The 22,828-nt window shown below is 38.9% G+C and overlaps 1 protein-coding gene across 1 annotated transcript in view; it reads right to left on the reverse strand.

Annotated features, from left to right (window-relative positions):
• LOC111238404 (glypican-6-like) overlaps positions 1-22,828 on the reverse strand; it is a 127,694-nt gene that overhangs the window by 7,052 nt on the left and 97,814 nt on the right. Inside the window, exons 6-7 of the mRNA XM_022767883.1 lie at positions 21,917-22,060; positions 19,526-19,555 (exon numbers count right to left, since the gene is read on the reverse strand). Coding sequence (XP_022623604.1) covers positions 19,526-19,555; positions 21,917-22,060 — 174 coding nt within the window. The remainder of the gene's footprint in view (positions 1-19,525; positions 19,556-21,916; positions 22,061-22,828) is intronic.

The following is a 22,828-nucleotide window of genomic DNA, read 5'->3' on the forward strand; positions in this document are numbered from 1 at the left end:
GGTCAGTCAGCCCTATCCTGGAACATGCATCCAGTACGCTCTCATGTGGCACCCCAATTGACAGGCACACACAGAGGGTCGGTAAAGAACCTGACAGGGCTGGTAAAAACATTATGGATTTTTTGACAGTCCACTGGCCCACCCACGCGCCGGTCCACTGGGATTTGTCCCGGTATTCCCGATGGTGTTACAGATAAAAACTCCAGCAAAAACTATAATACTTAATAGACCTTTAATCTGGACTGTTCTGTTAAACTGTTATTTCCAAAGGCAATAATGAAATTTGATGCTTCACTTTTAAGCCAACATGAAAGACTGAATCAGTGCTATTAAGCTCACATGTCAACAGAACCATGACAACTAAGCATACTCCACCTGCTGAAATCAGTGTGATAAAGTTAAAACTTCCAAGACTAAGCTAGCAAATGGATCTTGAGTTAATGTTTGACACTTAAAATTAGCGACACACTCAAAAAACACTAATTCTGTCAATGACACTATGAACTATAGAAAAGAACTCAGATTACATCAGAATTTTACATCAGAGTTTGCTCACAGTCGACTTAACATCTTTGAATAGATGTGTGTTAAACGGCTGCTATTCCTCTGTACTTCATAGTATAATATAGTCAGTTACCTTTCCGGCAGTGACTTATTCTGTCACATTAATAATCTATTTACACATTCTCCTTTAATAATTTGTACATTTTGTTAGATGTACTGCATATTTCAAACAGTAGAGGGATTATAAATGTAGTAATCTACGCACCCTGGCAGATCAGGTTTAATACATTTTTCACCAGTGGTAACTGTTCTGCACATAGTTTTACATATGCAGTCTCTTAGCAAATCAGCAAAATGTATTTATGCTAAGGATTATAAGTCAGTTTTCTCAGAGATAACTGTGTTCCCCAGGGTTGCATTTCACCCCGTTTTATATAGGAATACAATATCCACAGCCAAGACTCACTCAAATGTATTGAGAATACAGACTGCAGGTTACTGTTACAGTATTTTTTTAAATTACTTTTAATAATGACATTTTGCTAAACCCCCCTTTACAGTTAATGTTGTGATGCCTGTTAAGCTTTCCATTCTAGCACGTCACATAGTTTACAATGATAACAGTGGCAGATTTACCATTAAAACAGTGGATTTTTGATTTCACACAGAAGGAAACAAAACCTGCCTCTCATTTCTCAGTGATAACCATATATTTTATTTGCTAAAATTATGAATGTTGCTAGAAGATTTTAGCATTTGTTGCAGTTAGCTAGCTCGCTTATCTACGTTATCACCATGATTTGGCTGAATGCTCCCTCTCCAGCTCACCTTTTACTGTTTCCAGCCATTTTGTTTGAAAAGCAGGAGTCCTAAATATACATGCACGATGATGATGGCTACATACATGACATGACAGAGCTAAAAGATCAAGGCTAAAGCTGCATGTACCAGGCAGAGAGGGACTCCTCTCCAGTCAATCATCCAAGTGAAAAATAAAGAACAGCATTTTTGTGGTACTGTAAGAAAGTCAGCCATAGTCTTCCAGTACAAAAATATAAATAGACAACAATACTACAAGCAACACAGAGGTTTGATTTTAAATGTATTGTTTGTATTTTAAACCATACTTTTTATAAGAGGCGTTTCAAGATGAGGACTAACTTCTGCTAAAGCTTGCCACTCCACTATCTCTGCCACTAGCTCATGAGTTTGGGCTGAGTTGTTGCAATGTTAACAAACAAACAAACGAACAAACAAACAAACAAACAGACAGAGCTGCTAACATTACACTGAACTCTGAAGTATTGCAGTGGTAGAAAAGTTAGCTGTCAGTCACGGGTGCACTGTGTATCTTGGAGACAGCGTGCTTTGCGGCTGGCAGTCGGTCGTGAGACTGACTGCGTTGCTGTTTGAGGCTGGTGGAGAGTCAGGTGAGAGAGAGCAGGAGCTATCAAGTTAGCTCTACCAAGCCTGAGGATAATAACCCAGTGAGCAGCAGCATTTCTTTATCTTGGCTTTGGCAACATGCCACAGTAGCCTGTGGTTCATTCAATAAAGTTATAGCTGAATGGAGTAAACACCTCATACTGCACACATCTGCATGTGCCAGCTGCTGTTCTGAAAATTATCTCTCAATGAGATTTAAAAATCAATTTAGCGAGAGGTAGATATTAAAGTGGTAAACCTCGGGGTTATCTAATTAAAACACTTCACAGAACCACTCACCCATTCCCCTAAACCATATCCCACCTCCCTGGCTTCCTGGACTCTGAATCATGTGACAAACTTATTCTGAAATTGTTTCATTGGATTTACATATTTTATTGTATTCATCTCTCCATACCCATTTCTTTGACATATTTTATTGGACTTCTTATACTGGATTTGCTACATTAGTAATGGATCTGCTGTAATCCTGTTGTAGAATTATAATCCCATTGCTGTATGTTACATTTTTACTAATTGTTACAACTTTCTGTTCATGTTTTGCGGTTGCTACTTTCCGACCTACAGCTCTTACTGAGATATTCCTTTAAATTTCTCCTCCAGAGGTTTTTTTCCCTTCATGTCCTCAGGTATTTGCAGAATTTTGTTCTTCCTTTAATAGAGGGTTAATGCTGGGTCAGGAACTGTTGCTGCTGTGAGCCTGGAAAGCAGATTGTCGATGTGATATTGGGCGAAACAAACAAACACACTTGACTACAAATAAGTTGGGGTTATTCGGCCTTTGATGGATTAAAGCCATATAGTATGTTGGTCCCAGCCATCTTTAGCTCCATTGGATATATCTTCTGTAGCTGGAAAGCCATGGCCACTGAAAACACTTTGATTAACCAGCATGTATCTGTTTTAGTATCTAGACACCTCAAATATAGTTCCAGTTCATAGTTTAACCACTATTCTAAAACCATTTCACACTTCCTTCATTCAGCCTGACATTGAGTTCATATTAGTAAACTTAATGTTGGGAGCTTGGCCTTTTTTGGCAAAATAAATAACTAAAAATAACTATTCTGAAAAACACAGTGTTTATTTTTCCTTGACCCTCCAGTTAAATTCAAAGCTCTTGTTACTCATGTTAAAGTGCATGTGGACACCAGTAATGGCCAAAAAAAGAACACACATTTATAAGTCACCAAGTGAACGCACATGTACACACACATACACAACCCTCATCATGTCCTAGTTACACTGGGGATTTGAGGGAGTGCATACAGTGAAGCCTCGGGTCTTAACAGGACATGAAAGGGCCTGTACCAACAGGACGCCACTGCAGGAGACTACCCTCACATTTGATGTGGTAATCCTGTCACCAAAGCCGGTTAGGTTTAACACACGCTGGTGTAGCTCATGATGGCCCACAGCACCCTGGCACTGACAAAAAATATGGATCAGATCAGATCAGAACGTTGGTGGTTATTTTACTTACACTTTAAAATTTAAACACAGTAATGTGATATTGATATTGTGATAATGATATGGTCCATTTTGACAATCGAGGGTCTGCAAACAGGAAACACATGAACCGGAAGCCGGAAGGAAGGACAGCTCATACATAAGCAAATAAATAAATAAATCCATTTATGATTAATTTTTGTTAATTGATACCCATTTAAGTATAACGCAGTGTTCTCCATGTGTATAACATATATACAGTCTACATAAACAGTGTCAAGAGTTCAGTATGAGCACAAGCTACAGCAGTAAACAAACACTTGTTCATAAATAAATACACACACAAACACACACACACACACACACACACACACACACACACACACACACACACACACACACACACTAAGGGTGCTAAGGGTGAATTGTGAAGACTTAAATCTAACCATGAGTCTTTACACGAGCGCCCAGGGCAGTGAGTCTGACTCCAGTTTGAATAGTTCTCCTCGTCTCACTGGAAGCCCAGAGTTCACTGCTGCACTGCTTTACAGAAACCTCTAAATATCTGATCATAACAAGTACAGGTTCTTTGGTAAAAATTGAGAACAGTGATGGTTTTCCTTCAGACACATTATATATGAGTTTATTTTTACACTTATTATATATTGCGATCATTGCATAAGTCACAGCCTTATATGCTTAGAATAAAAATGTGCACCAGCATACATTATCACTTCTCCACAGTTATGAGAAGTAAATGCGCTGATGAACTACGACACATTTATGAAGCTGTGTCACATGCTGAAGTGAATCAGACAGCAGCCTGTGTTTAGTAACCCGACACAATGTTGTTTGTTATCGAATTAGGCTAAGAAGTTTTATGCAAACGCAATAATTACACCCATACGTAAGAAGTGAGTTAATTGCAAGATAAGGTACTTTACCTAAAAAGGCAGCTGATTAGCCACCGAGAAAAGGTTCCTATGGCTACGTTCACTGGCATAGAGAAGAGGGATGATGACGATAACACTGAACCCTAATTCTTTCAGCATACATATTGCATGTGAGTGTTGTACTCAGATAAAAAAATCTGAAGCTACCTTTCAACAATTTTCTGTTGAAGCTACTGCCCGTACTGAAAATGTGATTTGGGTGATGACTCACTCAGGGTGATCTGAGCTAAAACTACACTCATTCAAAATCTCCTCAAAACCTACAGGTTCAGGTTCAGCCAAACAAAAACAAAACAAGCCCTATCAATGGGTTCAGTTCTATAGTCCCTCCTTTACTTTGTATACTGCCTGACATAAAGATTTTATTCAAACAAAGCCTCATCACAACCTGCCTCCTCCTGGGTTTGCCGAGCCTTGGAAGCGGTGTCAAGTGCTTGTTTATTTATCAGAGCATGTAGGGCACCCTCCAGCAATGCGATGTCAATGTAGGTCCAGTCATTTTAATTAGGACTTTCACAGGTCATATCCACCTGCTTCACTTCCAACTAACAGCCATTCAGTTGACTCTACATAACACTGATGTAACCTTATTAAGCATGGAGACAGTTCTGCAAATTGGACAGACCTGATTTAAGCCCGGCTTCTCATTATAATCTTTTTCTCTTTCGTTTTGTTAGGCTTTTCTCCTGGCATATCACAAGCGTTTACATGTGAATGCTTATCAGTGTTATAACTATGCTCTCGTGCTTCCTGTCTATCTTCACACTGCCTGGTTGTCACTGTGAAGAGATGTACCACAGAGGGAAGGATTAAACATTTTGACTGGCCCCTTGCTTACGTCTCTGTAAACAACAGTGATGCTCTGCCCTAGAACACACATGGACCATTAAAAAAGCCTATCTTAATCGATTTCACAAAAACAATGCGATCCGCTGTGACTCACTGTGTTTGAGAAGAAAGCATTAATCGCACAGCACAGCGCAGCACAGCACAGCACACACCACCGGCTTGTCAGTCCTGTCAAGTGACTCATACAACCACCGCTTTCGGGGAAGAATGAATAATAATGAAAAAGAAAAAGGAAAGAACAACATCTTAAAAACAAAAACACAAGCATGAACAGTTGATGGCTATTTACAATTTTGATTTAATAAAGCAGAATTTTTTTATAGAAGAGGTTACTGGGGCACAACTCTACCTTCACTCCGCAGTCTATGAGCTCTAACAGATCAAGTCCAGTGCTCCCTGATCTGAGTCTAAGCAGTGGAAGATCCATACAGACATTGCAAGCTAATCTCCAGGTGTGTTCAGGTTGATTTAAAAGCCCAGAATTAACTGAATTCAAATCGATAAAGATTTTCAGAGGAAGCCAGTGTCGGAGGGCCAAAATGAAGATAATGTGTCTCCTCACTCTATACTCGGTGAGGAGCATGGCTGCAGCTTTTTGAGCTGTAGCTGCAGTGTGTAATGCTCCAAGCCAGTAGCAATAATCAAGTGTGAGCGAAATGAAGCCACATTGTTTCCTGTACACTTTAAGGTCAAAATAACACATTTCAACACATTTTCCTCAATCAGCTGCTATTCTTGCTACAGTGTTCAGGTCATACATGGGCACACAGTTTTCTGCCAAAGTTAGGACAGTTTGGGCTATTTCACATGATAAATTTCCGTATTAGTTGTTGTTGTTGTCTGGGCTCCTCTCACTGGTTTGCTGTGGCTCAGTTAGAAAAAAGGCAATGCCACATGCACCATCACAATTTGGCAAGAGAATTGAATTCAAATATTAATTTTAAGTATTCATAGTTAAGAGTAACTTCATGAGTTAATTTACAACTGACTTCCAGTTTATGGGTTTAGGTTATGAGCAATTGCAAATCATTTGTGCAAACACCACCCACATATGTTTATTCAGCCTAATTAAGAATGCATTTAATTAGTTTAATGTAACCATTATTTCTAATAAGGAAGAGACTGTTCAATTATTTTCTGACTGATAGGGATATTGCCACTTAGAACATGCTAATTTGTGCACACTCCTCTGGCAAAGCCTCACAATAGCAGGGGAACCAATGGCAATGTTGTATCCATGAACTCCAACATGGGCATCACTAGTTAATGGCTAAAGTATGTGGTATGTGGATACGGGAAGATGCTAGCTTTTAACATCCCTTTTTTTTTGTGGACTAAGTTGAAGGCTGTTAATTTAAAAAAAAAAAAAAAATCTGTGGTTCAAGCATAGATTAATGTCAGTGAGGACACCACATGTACACAACAGCTGTGTGAAGGTTCAGTAACCCTCAGTGTGCAATACGCACACCGACTGCACAACTGTTCTGTAGGAAAAATGTATCTTTAGGAGTTTAGACAGACATTTCCAACGAGCACTAATGCCCTGCTTGCATTGTAGTGTTTTTGTTTTTTAAGAGAAAGGGAACTCCTTGTTTGTATCTGAGAAGGAATATAGATTTAATCTACCGGGATATAATATTTCTGACTGTGGAATCTCTGATAATCAGAGCTGATGGCTGGGTTGAAGTAGATGCTTTGCACACAGGGGTAGAGCTGTCAAACTGGCTCATTCAATGACAAACACAGAGGGTCAAGGTAATATCTGCACAGAGCGCGGCTCCAGAGTGCGACCAAAAATCTGTCAAGTGCGACTAAACATTTTCATTGGTCGCACCGGTGCCTGTGACCTTTAGCAGCTCTGTCTTCGCGCTGAATTATGGGGGTGGGGGTAAGGCATGTCTATATGTGTGAAACTGCACCCTGTGCTCCACCTCGAGCGACATCACAACCATAAAACATACTGGTAATTCAAAATGATGAGAACTGACATCATTGGCAGAGGTAACCATGCCACCACCTGTATCATCATCCCAAGTAAGATGCCTAATCCCGACCAAACATCTTCACCAGAGATGGCCTCATCTGACTCTGACTCCCCTAAACCTAACCCTAGCCGCAGAGCCAGAGTCTACAACACAGGAAAAAGACAATATTCCTTTTGCAAAGAATGTCTTGTCCATTTTCTGTGGTTCAGATATGATAAATTGGTCAACATTGTGAAAAAGCACAATGTCTTCAAGAAGGTGTGGTGGGTGTGTGGCAGTGTGGCCAGGCAGTGGCACACTGAAGCAGTGAGGAGGCAGAAATGATAATAACATTTCATACTGCTTATAATATAACATTTTTGGTGCAACTAAATTAGGTGCTGGTGCAGCTAAATGAAAAAGTTAGGCTCAACATTGAAACCAATCTAAAAGTTAGTCTGGAGTCCTGGCACAGAGAGATATTTAAGTGCTCAGGAGCCAGCAACGCTCTGGCCAGTACACTGAGAACATCAAATATGTTTTGCAGTTAGATTTTCAGAGGGGAAGGGGGGAAGGAAAGGAGAGTCAAGCCAGTTGCTGTTGTAGTTTTTGTGAAAGGACCAAGAAAGTCCAGGAGCTTCAGTACTGGCCCTTTTTGTTTCACATAGACAAGATCAGTTATCAATATCAGATGTCGCATTGTGTACAGGAACGGCTGACGTGGGAAATAAAAACTTCTGGCCACCGACTTCTTTTAAGGATGCCTGCTTTCTGGCAGGATAAGAAGGTATCAGAGGAGCAGTTTGCACATGAGGTCTCCTTCAGCTGCTGCTTCAACTTTTAATGCCACAAGTAACCAAAGTGATTATAGGTGGTATAAAACAGTACTACTTCTACTGATGCCCCTCCAAGGATTTAAAGACAGGTTTATCTTCAGTGGCTGTTAATTCAAGGTAGGGAGTAACCATTTTTACAGCAAAAATCCCAGACAGTTTATCACTGCTGTAACTCGCACAGCAGGTGAACTGGTTAATGTAGTACCTCAACCCTTTTTCTGATCATGTCGACAGCTAATTTCACAATTAGTGGAGGTTCTGTGAACACGATAGTATGTCGCACACATCTGTTACTTCCATCAACAGTCAGCAGGTATAGTTAGTATGCAATTCACAATCTGTCCCCATGACAACAGCTTTGCCCAATAACCTTTGTGATTTTTACAGCACTGTGCGTGTGCATGTGTGTGTGCATACTTGTTATCCTTGTAATTATATTTGCAACATAATCATAAAAAGGATATGCTCACATTACACTGTATGCTGTAGAATCTGTCAATAGGATCTTACAGTTTCGATGCAGACATTCAGACGTGCGGCTTCAGAGGGAGTACAGGAATGAAGAGAAGTGATGAATGCACAAAAATGACACAATCATTTCAGATGGTTGCTTTTACAAACTGTAAATCCAAAAACTCACTTTGCTGCATCCAGTCTACACATCTGTACTATCCACAAGTGAGGATTTTGTCCTTGCTTCAATGAAAGCAGTGGAAATGTTTTTATTTATTTATTTAGCAATTTCCAAATCTAGGACACGGGATAATTTATTTCAAATTTGTTACATAGTGCTGGCCTGTGTCTGATCCAGTGTGTGAAAGGTCAGCAGTTATCAGCTGTAATCAGGCTCGTGCACATGAATAGATTAGAAACACAGAATCGTTTAAAATGTGAGTGGAGAGGCAGAGAACACGAGAACAGCCAGTATAGAAGAACTCCCAAATCCACTTAGAGAAACCAACAGGAGATTTAGCACCTGCCTGTCAGACTTCTTATAGGAAAAAGTGGCCTTTTACACAAGCATCTGTGTCTGTCAGTCTTTCCATTGTCTCTTATGTTCTGGCCGAACAGACAGTTCCAAACCAGATATTGAGGTAGAGAGGTAGATTGCTCGCTTCCTCACCAATATCAGTGAATACGTGTTTACATACACAGCACTCATGTGCTACTGAGAGGCTTTCTGATTTAATGTGTTCCTTTTCACCTTTGCTCTATTAATCTATCTTCAGTTGCATAAATCAAACTGTTCTATAACTATTCAGGGATGGGAATTGGTAAGATTTTATTGATACCAATGCCGTTACCATTCGTGCTTAAAGGTCTGATTCTTTATCGATTTCTGATCTATTTTCATGTGTGGAAAAAAAAAGAGTAAAAAGGTTTTCATTGTCAATGCTACTGCTTTATTGTCTCTGAGTCTGAGCGCAGCGTAGAAACAGAGTAGGAAAAAGGCATACATGCATAATCTCCACTACCGTTTTCATTTGGGTTTTCTTTCTAGTTAAACAACAAATCTGCCAAGCCTGCCTGCGAATATTTTACTTTTTCCTGTACTCCAATATCAGCTACTACCTAATTCTTTGAGGTAACTGCTTCTGTGTTCCACTGTATTATTTCTTGCTCAAAAATGAGCAATTAGTTAGCAACAGTCTGCTTTTTCAGAGAGAATCTGAATTTGATCTATTTACTCCTTATGGTGTAAAAACTACAAAATAGAGAAGCAGTTTGGACTGTTTGTAAAAAAGCACCTGTGCCTGTGAACATCAGTTTGTTTAGAAATCTTTGCACAGGCTCCAAAGGGTGCTGCTGCTGAGGGACTCCAAATCCGTAAATGATTTATTATTCAGGCAGAAAATCAAAGATGGATAACAGAGGGGTCACCGCGGTGATAACGACTTGATTGGGTCCCTGGATGGACTACAAGCAAACGATATACACAGCATAGTTTCTAGTACTTCATTGCTACCACTCCTGTTTGATGAATGAAACACACACACATACTTACACAGACTAACCCCACAGCCAATATCTATAACACTTTTATGAGGTCGCTCCCCTGTTGGGACAAAAAAAAAACAAAAAAAAAAACTTGGCTTGGAGGCCATTTTATTTCAGGTATCGCTTGACTGATCCAATAGAAAACGACAGCTATAATTTACACACAGAGCAACAAAGTATAAATCTTATCAAGAGAAAGCTGAGCTTGGAACACCAAACCTTGAGAATATACAGCTTTTATATGTATATACCTACACTGTAGCTGTCTGATGAAAGTGAGATCAGTGTAATGTGTATCCTATGAAGCATCTGCAAATCTTATTTGTTCTTTATTATATCACCACAGACGGTGCTAGCTAAAGCAAATAATAGAAACTGCTTTATCTTTGTGTTTAAGACTTACTTTCATGTTGGACAGAGCTGAATTCATGTTACTATAAAGCAGTAAAATGGGATCTCTAATGATAGGGATGCTGAGCAGTTTTAGTATAGCACATCCATGTTAAACAAACCGTGACCTGACTAATGTAAGCACAGATGGAAGTTTCATACACAGCTGGTTTTGTGTCCCATCCCAAGGGTAAACACACCATTTGAGGGGGGAAAAAAGGCTCTTAAAACAGATGCTTCCTCTGTAAGGTAAAGATACTAAAGCAACTTTATAAATACATTGGTTAAAGTTTTGATAAATATAGTATAGTAAAACATCAAAATGAATCCATGCATTAACATCTAGACTCACAAGTGAAAAAAACAAACAAACAAACAAAAAAAGGTGTACGATTATTCAGCCTTCTTCAGCATATGACAATTCTCCATTACACATTACACAGTACTGAACCTGAAACTTGTGTTGGTAAAAACACTTGTCAAGTTAAAAAAAATAACGATGATCAATAATTCAAGGAATAAATTCGTCAGGAGATTTTAACTGTCAAAAATTAATAGGTGTTAATGAGTTTGGCCATAAAACGACAGGTGAAATGTCCAGTGCAGACTGGAGCCTTCACCAGCACAAGAGTAATAAGGCAGAATGTAAATGAATGAATAAGTTAAAGTGTGGGTGGCGTGAGTATTGATTGACCTTGGGCTAGTTATCTGCACAAAAACAACAGAAGTGAGTGTGATTTGTTCATTTGGATTTCTTTTTTACTCTAGTGTCCAGCCCAATTACCACAGAAGGGCAAAAACAAATCCCCTGTAACTTCTGCCAAACATGAACACAGGATCCAAATGCACAGCAGTGAGACACAAGAGGCCCCTGCCATAAAATGATAGTGATACTGCTCTAGCATTAGTTTTGAAGCAATAGCCGCACGTTCACCGAACCAAAGCAGAAACTGAGAGAATGATTGTATTGACCAACCTTAACCAAATGAATGAGAGTTATCTAACCTTGCTAAATATGCAAGGATAGACTGCAGCATCACTATAACAGTCCTCCAGTTTCTAGGTCACATGGATACCAATGGAACCACTTAATGGTATCGTGGATTGAACCAGTCTGTCCGCCTGCATTGAGGGATTTAAATAAAGCATGCTTAAGACATTAAAAAAAAAAAAAAAAAGCAGGAAAATCTCCAAAGGGAAGTGGCACAAAATGGTCAGCTCCTTGTTGCGTTCATGGCAACTGGGTTAGCTTACTCCAGGCACAATGGCCTGGCATTTTGTGATTCAGTGCTTTGAATAATGCGCTAAATAGGATTTCCTCGGACATACTGTGGTTTATTTCATCCTGCCTGCCCACGTCGATGAGTTTCGCTCCACAAGGCTCTGCTGTGTTAAAGCAAGGTAAACACCCTCTACCTTTAGGCAGATGTGCTAACCACAGTGTCATGGGAATCAGTAGCGGGCTAAACAGCCCAGTGATGAGCAGCGAGGCAGATTCCTGTACATGCTGTGGTTCTCTGGCAGCAACTACTCACAAGCTGCTCAGGGGGTAAAGCAGCCAGGTTTGGTGGAGCAGTTTGGGGCCACATTTATCTCGAGATGGGAAATTACTCTGATTTGCACAAAAACTGAAGATAATGTGATACTCAGACTGTGTATTGGAAGGACTGGTGTGAGTTAAGTAGAGCTGAAGTCGAGTGAATGAATGATGTCTCCTCGTGTACCTCGTGGACATATCTGCTGGATCAGGTTTTCTTTGAGGTCACCGGCTATGAATAATGGCAACAGAGATGATTAGATCCTATCAGTTGATGATTTTACAAGGAAACTTTCACTCACTGCTTCATGACAGAGTTTAATGACTGGTTAATTAATCAGACTCCAGATCAGCAGAGAGGCAACGCCACATTGTAGTCTGTGTACAGCATCGTAATGCATACTTCCCACACTGTTGGCATTTACATGCAGCAGGATGTGAGTTCACCTCTCCCCTGCATACTGTATACGGTATATATTTATGTAACATACAGGGACAAGATGATGAAATGTATTGATCTTCACAAAACTGCACTGTGGTGGCCCAAAAGACATTCTGTAAAGGCACATTTACAGCAACTCCCACTTGGCTGCCAGTTTTATTCTTTATCATGACATTTATGTGGAACCCGCAAAATCAGTGCTGTGCAAACTACAGCAACCTCCGAACAGCCAACAAATGAAATATCCTCTGTTGTATTATCTTGTCTATGTAGAGGGAGACACACACTTCACAACTTCAGGCTTGGTCGTCTCAGACAGGTTTTTGAAATTTGAAGTCCTAATGTTTGAGATGTTTAGGTGTGAAAGGCTGTCACTGATGCTCATTGAGCAAGTGTAATTGGAAATCTGACAGGAAGTGTCTGTGCCAGCTCAGTCAGACGTTTTTCAAACACTGTTGAGTTTGTCATTGCAAAAAAATCACACAGCGCTCTTGTAGTGTAAGATTTGTTCCCAGAAGAGTTTGCGGCAAAAGCCTTTAAAAACTTGCAGAGAAACCAGCCAAAGGAGCTCAAAAACGACCAACCAACCAACAAAACATCACCACGGTTTTGTAATTTACAAACATATTTCCCTGCTGTGTGAACCATACTGCGTGCAGCTGTCCACTACAATAGCTGTATAGGCCTCGTTTTTTTCTTTTTCATCCGAAACGGGAACACTGACACAGACTCATGTGAGTCGCTCTTCCTTTCAAGCTACATTTTTGCTAAATTATGTGTTTCTATGAGAGAATGGAACATTAAAATTCCCAACAACCACATCCATGAAGAATATTTTACTGTTTAAACTATGATGCATCTGTTTGTCTGTGCACTGCTACGGTACTGGAAGAAAAGAAAAGACTATTTAATGTGAAGAGCACAGACATCTTTAGGCAAGTGCGGAGATTAGGCCCAACGCAAGAAAGAGACCATGAAACTAAAGAGGCAAGACATAAAAGTCTCACTTCACAAGATGTAAAAGAGCAAACTACCTTAAATTAACTGTGAGGAAGTAAAACAGGTGGAGGAAGGGATGAATGTAATGATGACTAAAGTGATGAAGCCGCCTTTAAACACTGAGGAGTTGCAAGGTGGGACACTGATCTGTTGTGTCCGTCCCACGAACATGAATCCTCATTCATTTTCAGAGACAGGATTCTGTTGAATGAGCAAGGCTGATTACACGTCAGTCTCTGTCAGATTTCCATCTCATTTGACAGACAGTATTACCTCTGGATAGACGGACTCTTCACCCTCTACTAAGTCATGGAGGTGTATTCTGGCACATCCCAGCTCACACCATCCCATAATTTTAAACTCATTAGTGTTACTATAGGAATCAAATGAAGATTTAACACCCCCCCCCAGAAAACCAGTTGGAACCATTGTAGATTCTCCAGCTCAGATTTTAATTGAATCAACACTGAACACTGCATGAGAAAAAAAGCCTTGACAGCAGGTTTCCTACCTTCTGCGGCCACCAAAACAACGCTGTAAAACCACCACACTGACAGGAAATCTCCATCCAATTTGTGGCAGTGTGGTTGTGTGGTTACTCGCTTCATACACACAATACTGAAGCAATGGAGCTGAATGGGGTTACAACAGCAATCTCTGGCTCTCACTTCTCTCAGTCCAAAGCCTTCACAACTTCACACCTCCATCTGAACCAGCTGGGAACATGTTGATCTATAATAATAATAAGTAAGCCCACAGCAGAGTTACTGTGCAGACTAAAATAGTGTACAGAGGTATAAAAACAAAAAAGAAAAAAAAAAAGAGTATCAATCGAGTTGGAATTGACTGATTTAGTGGAAGGTATAATGTTACAAACTGTGGTACAATACTCTGGGTGTTCCTATATACCCGTATTGACTATGTTTTTTTTTTTAAATAGGTTTTTGGCGAGACGGCTGAAATAAGGTCTATAGTTAACACATGCTCTAGAGGTAGATGTAAATAAAATACATTAGTGAACACCCCAATTGTGATTTCTTTACGCTTTTAAATATAAAAGGACGATTGCTAACAAGCGGCTAAATGACTTGTTGAGGACATTAAATGCGATCACGCTGAATGCAAAAAAACTGATCTACTCACCACTTTGCCTTTACAGTCCTGTGTTTATACTTGTGCTCTTGCAAAGAATAACTTTGTGAGGGGAAAAGCTTTTATGGAAGAGGTAAGAGCCAAATCAAGCTACAAGTTGGAAGTTAAGCGGTGGTGACGATGAAGTCATGTGACGGTGGTGTAGTTCATCTACAGCCTAACATTAGCTCTTGACTTCTGGTAATTGTATTTCGGTTTCAAAAGTCGTAAAATTGGTCTTCATTTGTGAAAATTGTCCTGCCAAACAAAATGTGTAAGTATCATAAACTTTTTTTTGTTGCAGAGTTTATTTTCTGCAATAATCCAAAAGCCCATGTAAAAATCCCATTATCTTTTTGACAAGGAAATCAGGGGGACACTACCTCTTCCCTGCGGCACTGTACAACAGTGATATTTTTAAAAAATGAAATATTGATATCACATGATATAATTTCTATACATATTACGCTAACATTATTATCATGAATTGTTTTGGCCACGATAATCGTGTAGTGACAACCTGACATCGTGACAGCCCTACACAACACATAACCCCTCTTAATCACAAGTATCTTAAGTGCATCGTCTGTACCTTTCCAACTTTTTCCAAGATGGTCATCTTATTCAAAAATAGAGTCACGTTCTGATACCACCATGTATACAATAATTTTTTTTTAACCCAAATCTTTGTCATTACAATGTAAAAAAGAGTTTAGAAATCCCAACTGCACTCACACATTGTGGCTGTTACTGCTGCTAAAACATTAGCTCAGCATGCCAAGCATACTGACTTTAGCTTTGCCAGTGCGATTAACTGGCCTTAACATTTGTTCTTTCTTCGCCTGCTGATTTGCACAGAAATTGTGGCCATTAAAGAGAAAAACTGTAGAGAACAGATTTGCAGTACATGCCAGATTTTCATTAGAGCTGTAACTGGATCCATTTTATGGCATGACTCATGGATTTAACTAATTTGGCCATGTTACCATTGGTCATAATTGGCATTTGTGTCTGCAAGTGCACTGGGCGGAGTGATTTCTCAATGACTGATTACTCTGGCAGGAAGAAACTTTCATATGGGAATAGTGATTTCTGCTCCCATTGAGAATCTGAAGGATGTTCAGCCCTTGGTCTCTTTTCATACATTCAAATTCACAGTGTGTTTCCTTAAAGCACCATAAAACCCTTTAGTCCTATCAGTATAGTGTGGCTACAATAACAATTGCACACTAAAGTATACATTGGTGCTGCCTATCAAGACTGGATTACTGTGATTGAAGAAATAAAAACATTGATCATTTATTTTACACTTTTTACTCCCTAAGAAAAATGGTTGTTGCCAGGTTTCCTGGCCTTGGCACGCTGCTAAAACAACGTGAAATGGAGCGTGGAGAAAGGCCTGGCCACTGTTAATGACTGATTTACTTTCTTTCCAACTGCATCCCCATTTCAACAGTGCTCAACAACAAACAACCCATTAGAGAGGCTCAAAATATTTAGAAATTGGTCAAATAAATCAATAATGGAATCCCTTGGGAACATCCATCACATTTTTCCTGCGAGCATTTGTGTAATGGAGAAATTGAAAGTGATGTCCTGTCAGCAATGTTAGTTTGAGCTGAACGAGAGCAAAGTCATTTCTGTCAGAATTGTGTCATCAGACATCTGCTCATCACTGGCAAAATAAATGAAGAATATAAATGTTGTTGTTGTACACCCAAGGCTTGGACTTCTTCTCAACTCTCTCAGAATATAAATGTGAATATTGAACACACAGTGGAGGATATGCTCAAATACTATACTGTATACTCAACACATTCATTTAGACAGTCCTCCCGCATAAAACAACCCCAGAGGTTGTTGCTGCCAGCAGCTTATTATGACCAATAGTTTAAAAAAAGTTCACACTTCACTGGAGCTGTTCAAAGTTCAGTTCACACAGATTAAAATGAACTAGTTTCCAATCATAGTTCACAATTTTGAATTTTGAACTTATTTCTCAGTCCCAAAAATTAACTATTTCATGTTGGTTACCTTTACGTTTTTTTCCTTTTTCCTTCCTTTCCTTCAGAACTATTCTTTTTCAGTTGAATTTCCAGCCCCCAATCATCGACACTTCCCACACCAAGTGAATTACTGAGTCACAGACAGAGATTACTTTTAAAGCTGAGAAAAACGTATGTGAGTATACTGTATGTGTTGTGTGTATATGCTGTGAGTAGGACATATAGAGGAACTCTGTGGTTGTTGGCTCATGGTCTGACCCTTTCTTCATGATTTCTTGTGATCTTCATTCAACCACAGACAAAAGACTGGTTCAACTCTGTCGTTTCAAATGTGTCACTCAGTGCAGCTACTTCTACTGCTGAGGCCAGTTTATATGAGCATTTGAAGAACTTTTATGAACAAATCGATTCAGATTCCAACGGAAAACATCTCACATTTTTATTCAAACTGTGTCCACCTGTTGCGAAAAAGTCCAAACGTCAGCCACTAAGATGGCTTGCAACGAATCCTGAGATAAGCAGTGAGACAGTCAGTTCCTAATACAGTAATTAAACATTTTCAGATTTAGCAGTGGGTTTGTAGCTGACATCAAAAAGCCATCCTTTTAAATTAATCATCACAGTCTCTGTGTGCTGCCATCAGGTTTATGATTTTTTAAACAAGTCACAATGAAAACAATAAACTATATATATTAAAAAATCTCTTTTTTTATATAGCATGACTGCTTCCTCTGATCAGTGCTATGCAGACAGACGGTGGAAACGGACAAAGCAAAATACTCCAAGATAATCAGAAATCGAAGCAGAATATAACTACAATTACAACCTTGAGGCTGTAAGTATCCGCCACCAATCAAGTTGCAGTTTACATCTATGTCTGTCCAGACTCATATAAAATATATATTCAAGACTTTGTATTATGTCATAATTAGGATATAAATTCTTGAGTTATGGCCAAAGATTTGTTTTGTGATATCACAGTGACCTTTGACCTTTGACCTTTAACCACCAAATTCTAATCAGTCCATCCTTGAGTCCAAGTGAGCGTTTGGGCAAAATGTGAAGAAATTTCCTCAAGGTGTTACTGAGATATTGTGTTCATGAGAATGGGATGTTTGGACAAAAACACAGTTCTTCCGGCCATGGCTGCTGCAGAGGCATAAGAATAGACTGAGTTGTTCTTTATCCTCAAAAAGGCAGTGTTTAAGCTCTTACATAAGTGAGCTCCAGGACTCGTTATAATAAATCCATCAAAACAGACCTTTTTCAGCTTTAACTCATTGAGCAGTGAACTGGAAAGGGAAGTGGATTAGGCAGTATGTAAACACTTGTATCACCTTCAGATCTTATCTGAGATGCAGAAGACAGACTCGGTGGTTGAAGATACATCAGCACAAATCATCCAAAAACAGAGCGACACTCAAACATACTACAAATGGATTTAAGAGTATAAGCAGTAATTATGCCTGAGAGCTTTACAGTCACTCATAAACTTCAACCCTCAATGCTAATCATAGTCATATTTACCAAAACGTGCTCCTTGTTTCTGTGCCTGAAGCCATTCAATGTTGTTGGTTTTTTTTTGTTTTTTTTTACCAAACTAGCTGATCTCAGACGAATCCCTCCACTGAACTGAACCTTTTGACCTTTTCTTCACTCACAGAATGTGTGTGTAGGTTGGTCGCAGACACTGATTATGTAATTTGCTACTGCCTCAGTGAATCAGACCTTAATCACATGAAGAGCGTGAGAGTAAATTGAACAAACCACTCTAATTTTAACCCTGTGATTTTGAATACATGAATCTCGCCTTCCTTGTATAAGGTTTGAAGAGGCAAATAAATATTACTGCAAGTCATAGTAGAAGCACGCTACTGTACCAAACATTTCACTACAACGTGTACATGTATAATTGTGTATGTATGTAATGAATAAAATCTCGACCTTGAACAGGCTGTGGCAAGCATCTTGTTACTCACTCTGAGATGTAAACAGTGTATTGCAATTTGTGTTATTACCTCTGCCAAGGAGATTATGCTTTCACCCATGTCTGTTTGTTTGTTTTTCAGTAGGATTACACAAAAAGTACTGAATCGATTTTCACTGATCTCGGTGGAGGGATGGGGCATGGACCGGGGAAGAACCCATTAAAGTTTGGGGCAGATCTGGAATTATTTTCTCTGAAGTCTTGTGTGTGTTGTTTGACACTGGCCTTGCTGGAGGTATGTGTTCTCTAAGTGCCCTTCTAGTTAAAGTCTTCAAGTCTACAATTTATGTTGCACTTTTGCCAAAAACTGACTGCAGATTAACTTTTGAGAGATCACCTACTGAAGAGCGTCAATATAAAAAGTACTGAATCAATTTTCACTGACATATTCCAGACATATTCACTGTCGGTAAAAATGATTTAAAAAAATATATAATTAAATCAAAATCCTTCATTTCTTCCTTTTGAATGATAGTCAGTTGTTGCTCAAAGAATTTGTCTACAATGATGCATGGAATCTGAAACTTTCATGCACCTCAAGGAAAAACTGGAGAGCATACTCTGGCCACTGCTGGTTTCACAAGCTTATCTCAGCAAGCACTTGGAAAAAAAAAAAAACTAACAAGAAAACACTTTAAAGTCTCCAATCAACCTCAGATGCATGTGTTTGAATGGTGAAAAAAAACAAACAAACAAACAAAAAAAAAAACCTGAAGGAAACCCAAAGAGAAAATGAAATACTTATAACAGGTGGAACAATGGCACAGATTCAAACTCACAACTTTGTTGCTGTAAGGCCAAATAAGAAATGGAGGAAAACCATTACAAATATCGACCTCAGCATCTTATAGTTTGGTCGCAGGCTAGAACAAAAGCCAAATAATTTAAGCAAAGTAAATAAACAGCCATGTCACAAACAAGCAATCAATATCAACTTTGAATAATGTAAAGAAGTGGAGCTCTATAGGCAGGTTGATTAAAACACCACAAGACAGATGACTTGGTGAAAATAAGAGGAGGAATTGAAGGCTTACACTGTGTTGCATTGTCCTCCAGACAACCCTCTGGGAGCAGCAGAGAAATGAGGAAGAAAGAGATTTAATTGGACATCAGAGAAATAGAGGGACTGAGAGAGGGAGAGGGAGCGAATAGGAGCAAAAGAATGTCGTTAGTAGTTAGTGAAGCAAAAAGTTAAATGATAAATGGTGCCACTGAAATATTCCATCCACCAGCTTCATCTCACTATGAGCTTTCGTACCTCAAACCACTTTATTCAAAATGAAATGTGTACTGTGAAATCAGTTTTAAATCTGCTGCTTTTAAATGTGATCAATGCAAAGATCAGGAACTGCATACAAACAGCAGTGTCATGAGGAGAATTAGTCTGAAGTGGCCTGATGATGGTATTTATTTTACCCAAAGCAGTCATCTCGGCCTAGCAAAAATACGCGTAGTTACTTAATGCTTTTCTGTCTAGCACAGATATGTTTCATTATGGACCTAAACTCCTTCAGAGATTTACCCAAGGAGATGCAAATACAGAGTAAGATGAGTGCGATGTGATCAAGCGAGGAAGAAGTTTTACCCTGAGCGACCCAACTCACTTTTCTTAGAAGAATTTTTTCTCATCTTTCATGAGAAATTGGCCTCAGAGCATGTAAAGATGAATTATTAACCATTTTGAAACCTGTGGAGTTTCTCTAAACGTGCTTTTGCCTTTTGGTAATTTTTCTCCTTTCACATCCCTTTTGATGTGTATGTTATGAAGCAAAGAGGAAGGTTTGGTTAGATTTTTAAAACAAGACCTATATGTAAAGTTATGCTGAATTCAAGAATAACAGCTAAAAGGATCTGGGGCTTTGTAGTACACTTAACATGTTTATTTCTTACAATTACAGCTTGAATTTTTTTGGAGTGCAGACTACTTAAAAAGACAGACACAATATATTCTGCAGCCTTTAATCTACTTGTCTGCTTCTGCATATTTTCCATTTTAATCCTGTCAAACAATTTATACAACGGAGGATTATCCATTGTACCTTTCATTTAAAAGGACAAGATTTCATTTGCCAGTTGTCCAAGGATTACATAAAGAAGCATGTGTTAAATAGATTGGCCACCAGATAAATTGACAACATAAAAAATATGGTTTCATAATATCCAGTCTGTGTCCTGACGTACTGTTTTCCACTGAAATGTCTGTCAGTGTAATCTGTTTAAAACATTATTGCTCTTCAACATTACACAATCATTAAAGGAGAAATTCTACGAAGGTTTGTCAAGACAACATTGTGCGTTTTTCAGTGGAATAACACCACAGGTCGTCAAACTGTTTGTAACTCCTTCTCTCTGCTTAAACACAGAGGTTTGTTTTTAACAAATTCAAATGTGTGATAATAATAATGATGACAGTAGGCTCCTGTGAACACTTGGAGACATCACAGCAGAAAACATGTCAGCAAAAGGGGTAAAGCAGCACAGTCTGCAGGACCTGGTGTAACGTCTTGTCAACTTGAGGGCGTCTGTGTTGCTCTGTGCTGGAACTTGACATAGGCAGCCTCTTACACTGTGTGTTTCAGTGGCATGGGGTGGTGAAGTAGATCTTTTTATAGCCACAATTAATGTCTTAGGATTTTTCATCATACTGTGAGTTAATGCTGAATTAGTTTTAGACTCCTCAAGACTGACTCTCAACATAACTGGAACTGCTGATTTTTCTGATTAGGATCATTTTCTGAGAAAACGCACACAACATGCTAAATAATATGTTTGGCGAGTTTTTTAAAATTTTATTAAAAAACTCTTGAATACTGCAGTGCAGCACCTGAGCTCAATATGGACTATGTAAGCATGGATTTATCATGATATTTTTCTTTGAGGCCCTCAATTTTTTTCTGGCCTTTGGACTTGAGCCCTGGTAAGTCGACCTTAAGCTCAGTATGCCGCCTCCAGGTCTGCCTCTACCAGTAATATTAAAAGAAAAAAAAGAAAAAATTTCAACACACTCCTCTACAGAAAATCAGTTGTGGTGTTAAAGTATGGAGCGAGAAAGTTAGAACGTTAAGCATCCTGTGCTGGTGGAATTCAGACTTTAATAAATTTATCACACATTGGCTGCTTCCGGCTTAATTGAACTTTAAAGTGAATGTCAAAAGTGAGTTATTTTAGGAATGCACCGGTTGTCTCAAACAAATGATCTGACCCAAGATCTATTTTCTGTTCAGTTCATCTCTCTCGCTTAAATATTTCTATTTTATATCCTCATGATTAATACTTCACTATTATTTTGCCATTGAACAAAATGCAAATCAAAATGGCCTCCTCAGTTTGAATCTAATTTTTTTTTCTCTAGTTAACCATTTAAAAAAAAAAATAAATTCTAATCCAACATTATATTAACATCAGAGGCCTTCGTATGTACATACCAGTCTATCCAGGCTTGTTCCAGCTGCTGTGGTTGGCCTCTCCTCAGGGGTGTAGGGTCTGAAGCGAGCATTAAACACATCTGTGATGCCGCGTGCAGACCTGCCTATTCCTGATGGCTTTGGTTGGCCACATCCTTGAAAAACCTAAAATGAACACAGAGAGGGCGGCAGACACAAGGAAACAGTGAGAGAGGATACAGACGGGTCAGCGTCTAAAAAGTGCTCAGCATCTACACTATTTTGAGGAACATAATATTTGTTATCATCATAAGATGTGAGCTTCTCATTGCACTCCTAAAGAGAAAGAAAGCAGGTTGTCAGCAGTAGGAAGCTGCATGAACTCTGCACTGAGCCCGGGCTAAGTCTTTCCTTTGTTGAATACACATCCATTTCGATCCCGCAAAAGTTGTGGTTTGCCTACACCACTGACATTTTTTCCCTTGAAAGGCCCCTGTCAATTTGTTCACAGCTTCTTTCCTGCTCTGTGATTTGAGATAGAAAACTATATTGGGCCAGCCTGGAACCAATGCTGTCTATCAGTGCCCAACTCTGATACTGCAGGAAGTGTCATATTTGCAGCCAAAAAAAAAAAAAAAAAAAAAAAAAAAAAATAGAATTAACCCTTGATATGTTGTTGCTCACTTACAGTTGAAAGTCATTGTGACAACGTAACATGGTACCTTCAAAATGAAATGCGTTTGAGCAGCATTTCTAAGTTAAAACCCTTTTTAAGTCTAAACTGCAACCAATTTTTTTTAATCATAAAGTATAATATAACCAAGCTTTTAGCTTATGTATAAACCAGAGGAAAGTATTTGTTTTTAATATGGCAAATAACATATTTTCTTACGTTTAATAAGAAAATGTTATTTTGATTTGCAACCATGGCAATTTTGTCTGAATAATAAAAAA

The sequence above is a fragment of the Seriola dumerili genome, unplaced genomic scaffold (genome assembly GCF_002260705.1).
Source record: "Seriola dumerili isolate Sdu_G_001 unplaced genomic scaffold, Sdu_1.0 BDQW01001299.1, whole genome shotgun sequence".
NCBI classification, from domain to species: domain Eukaryota; kingdom Metazoa; phylum Chordata; class Actinopteri; order Carangiformes; family Carangidae; genus Seriola; species Seriola dumerili.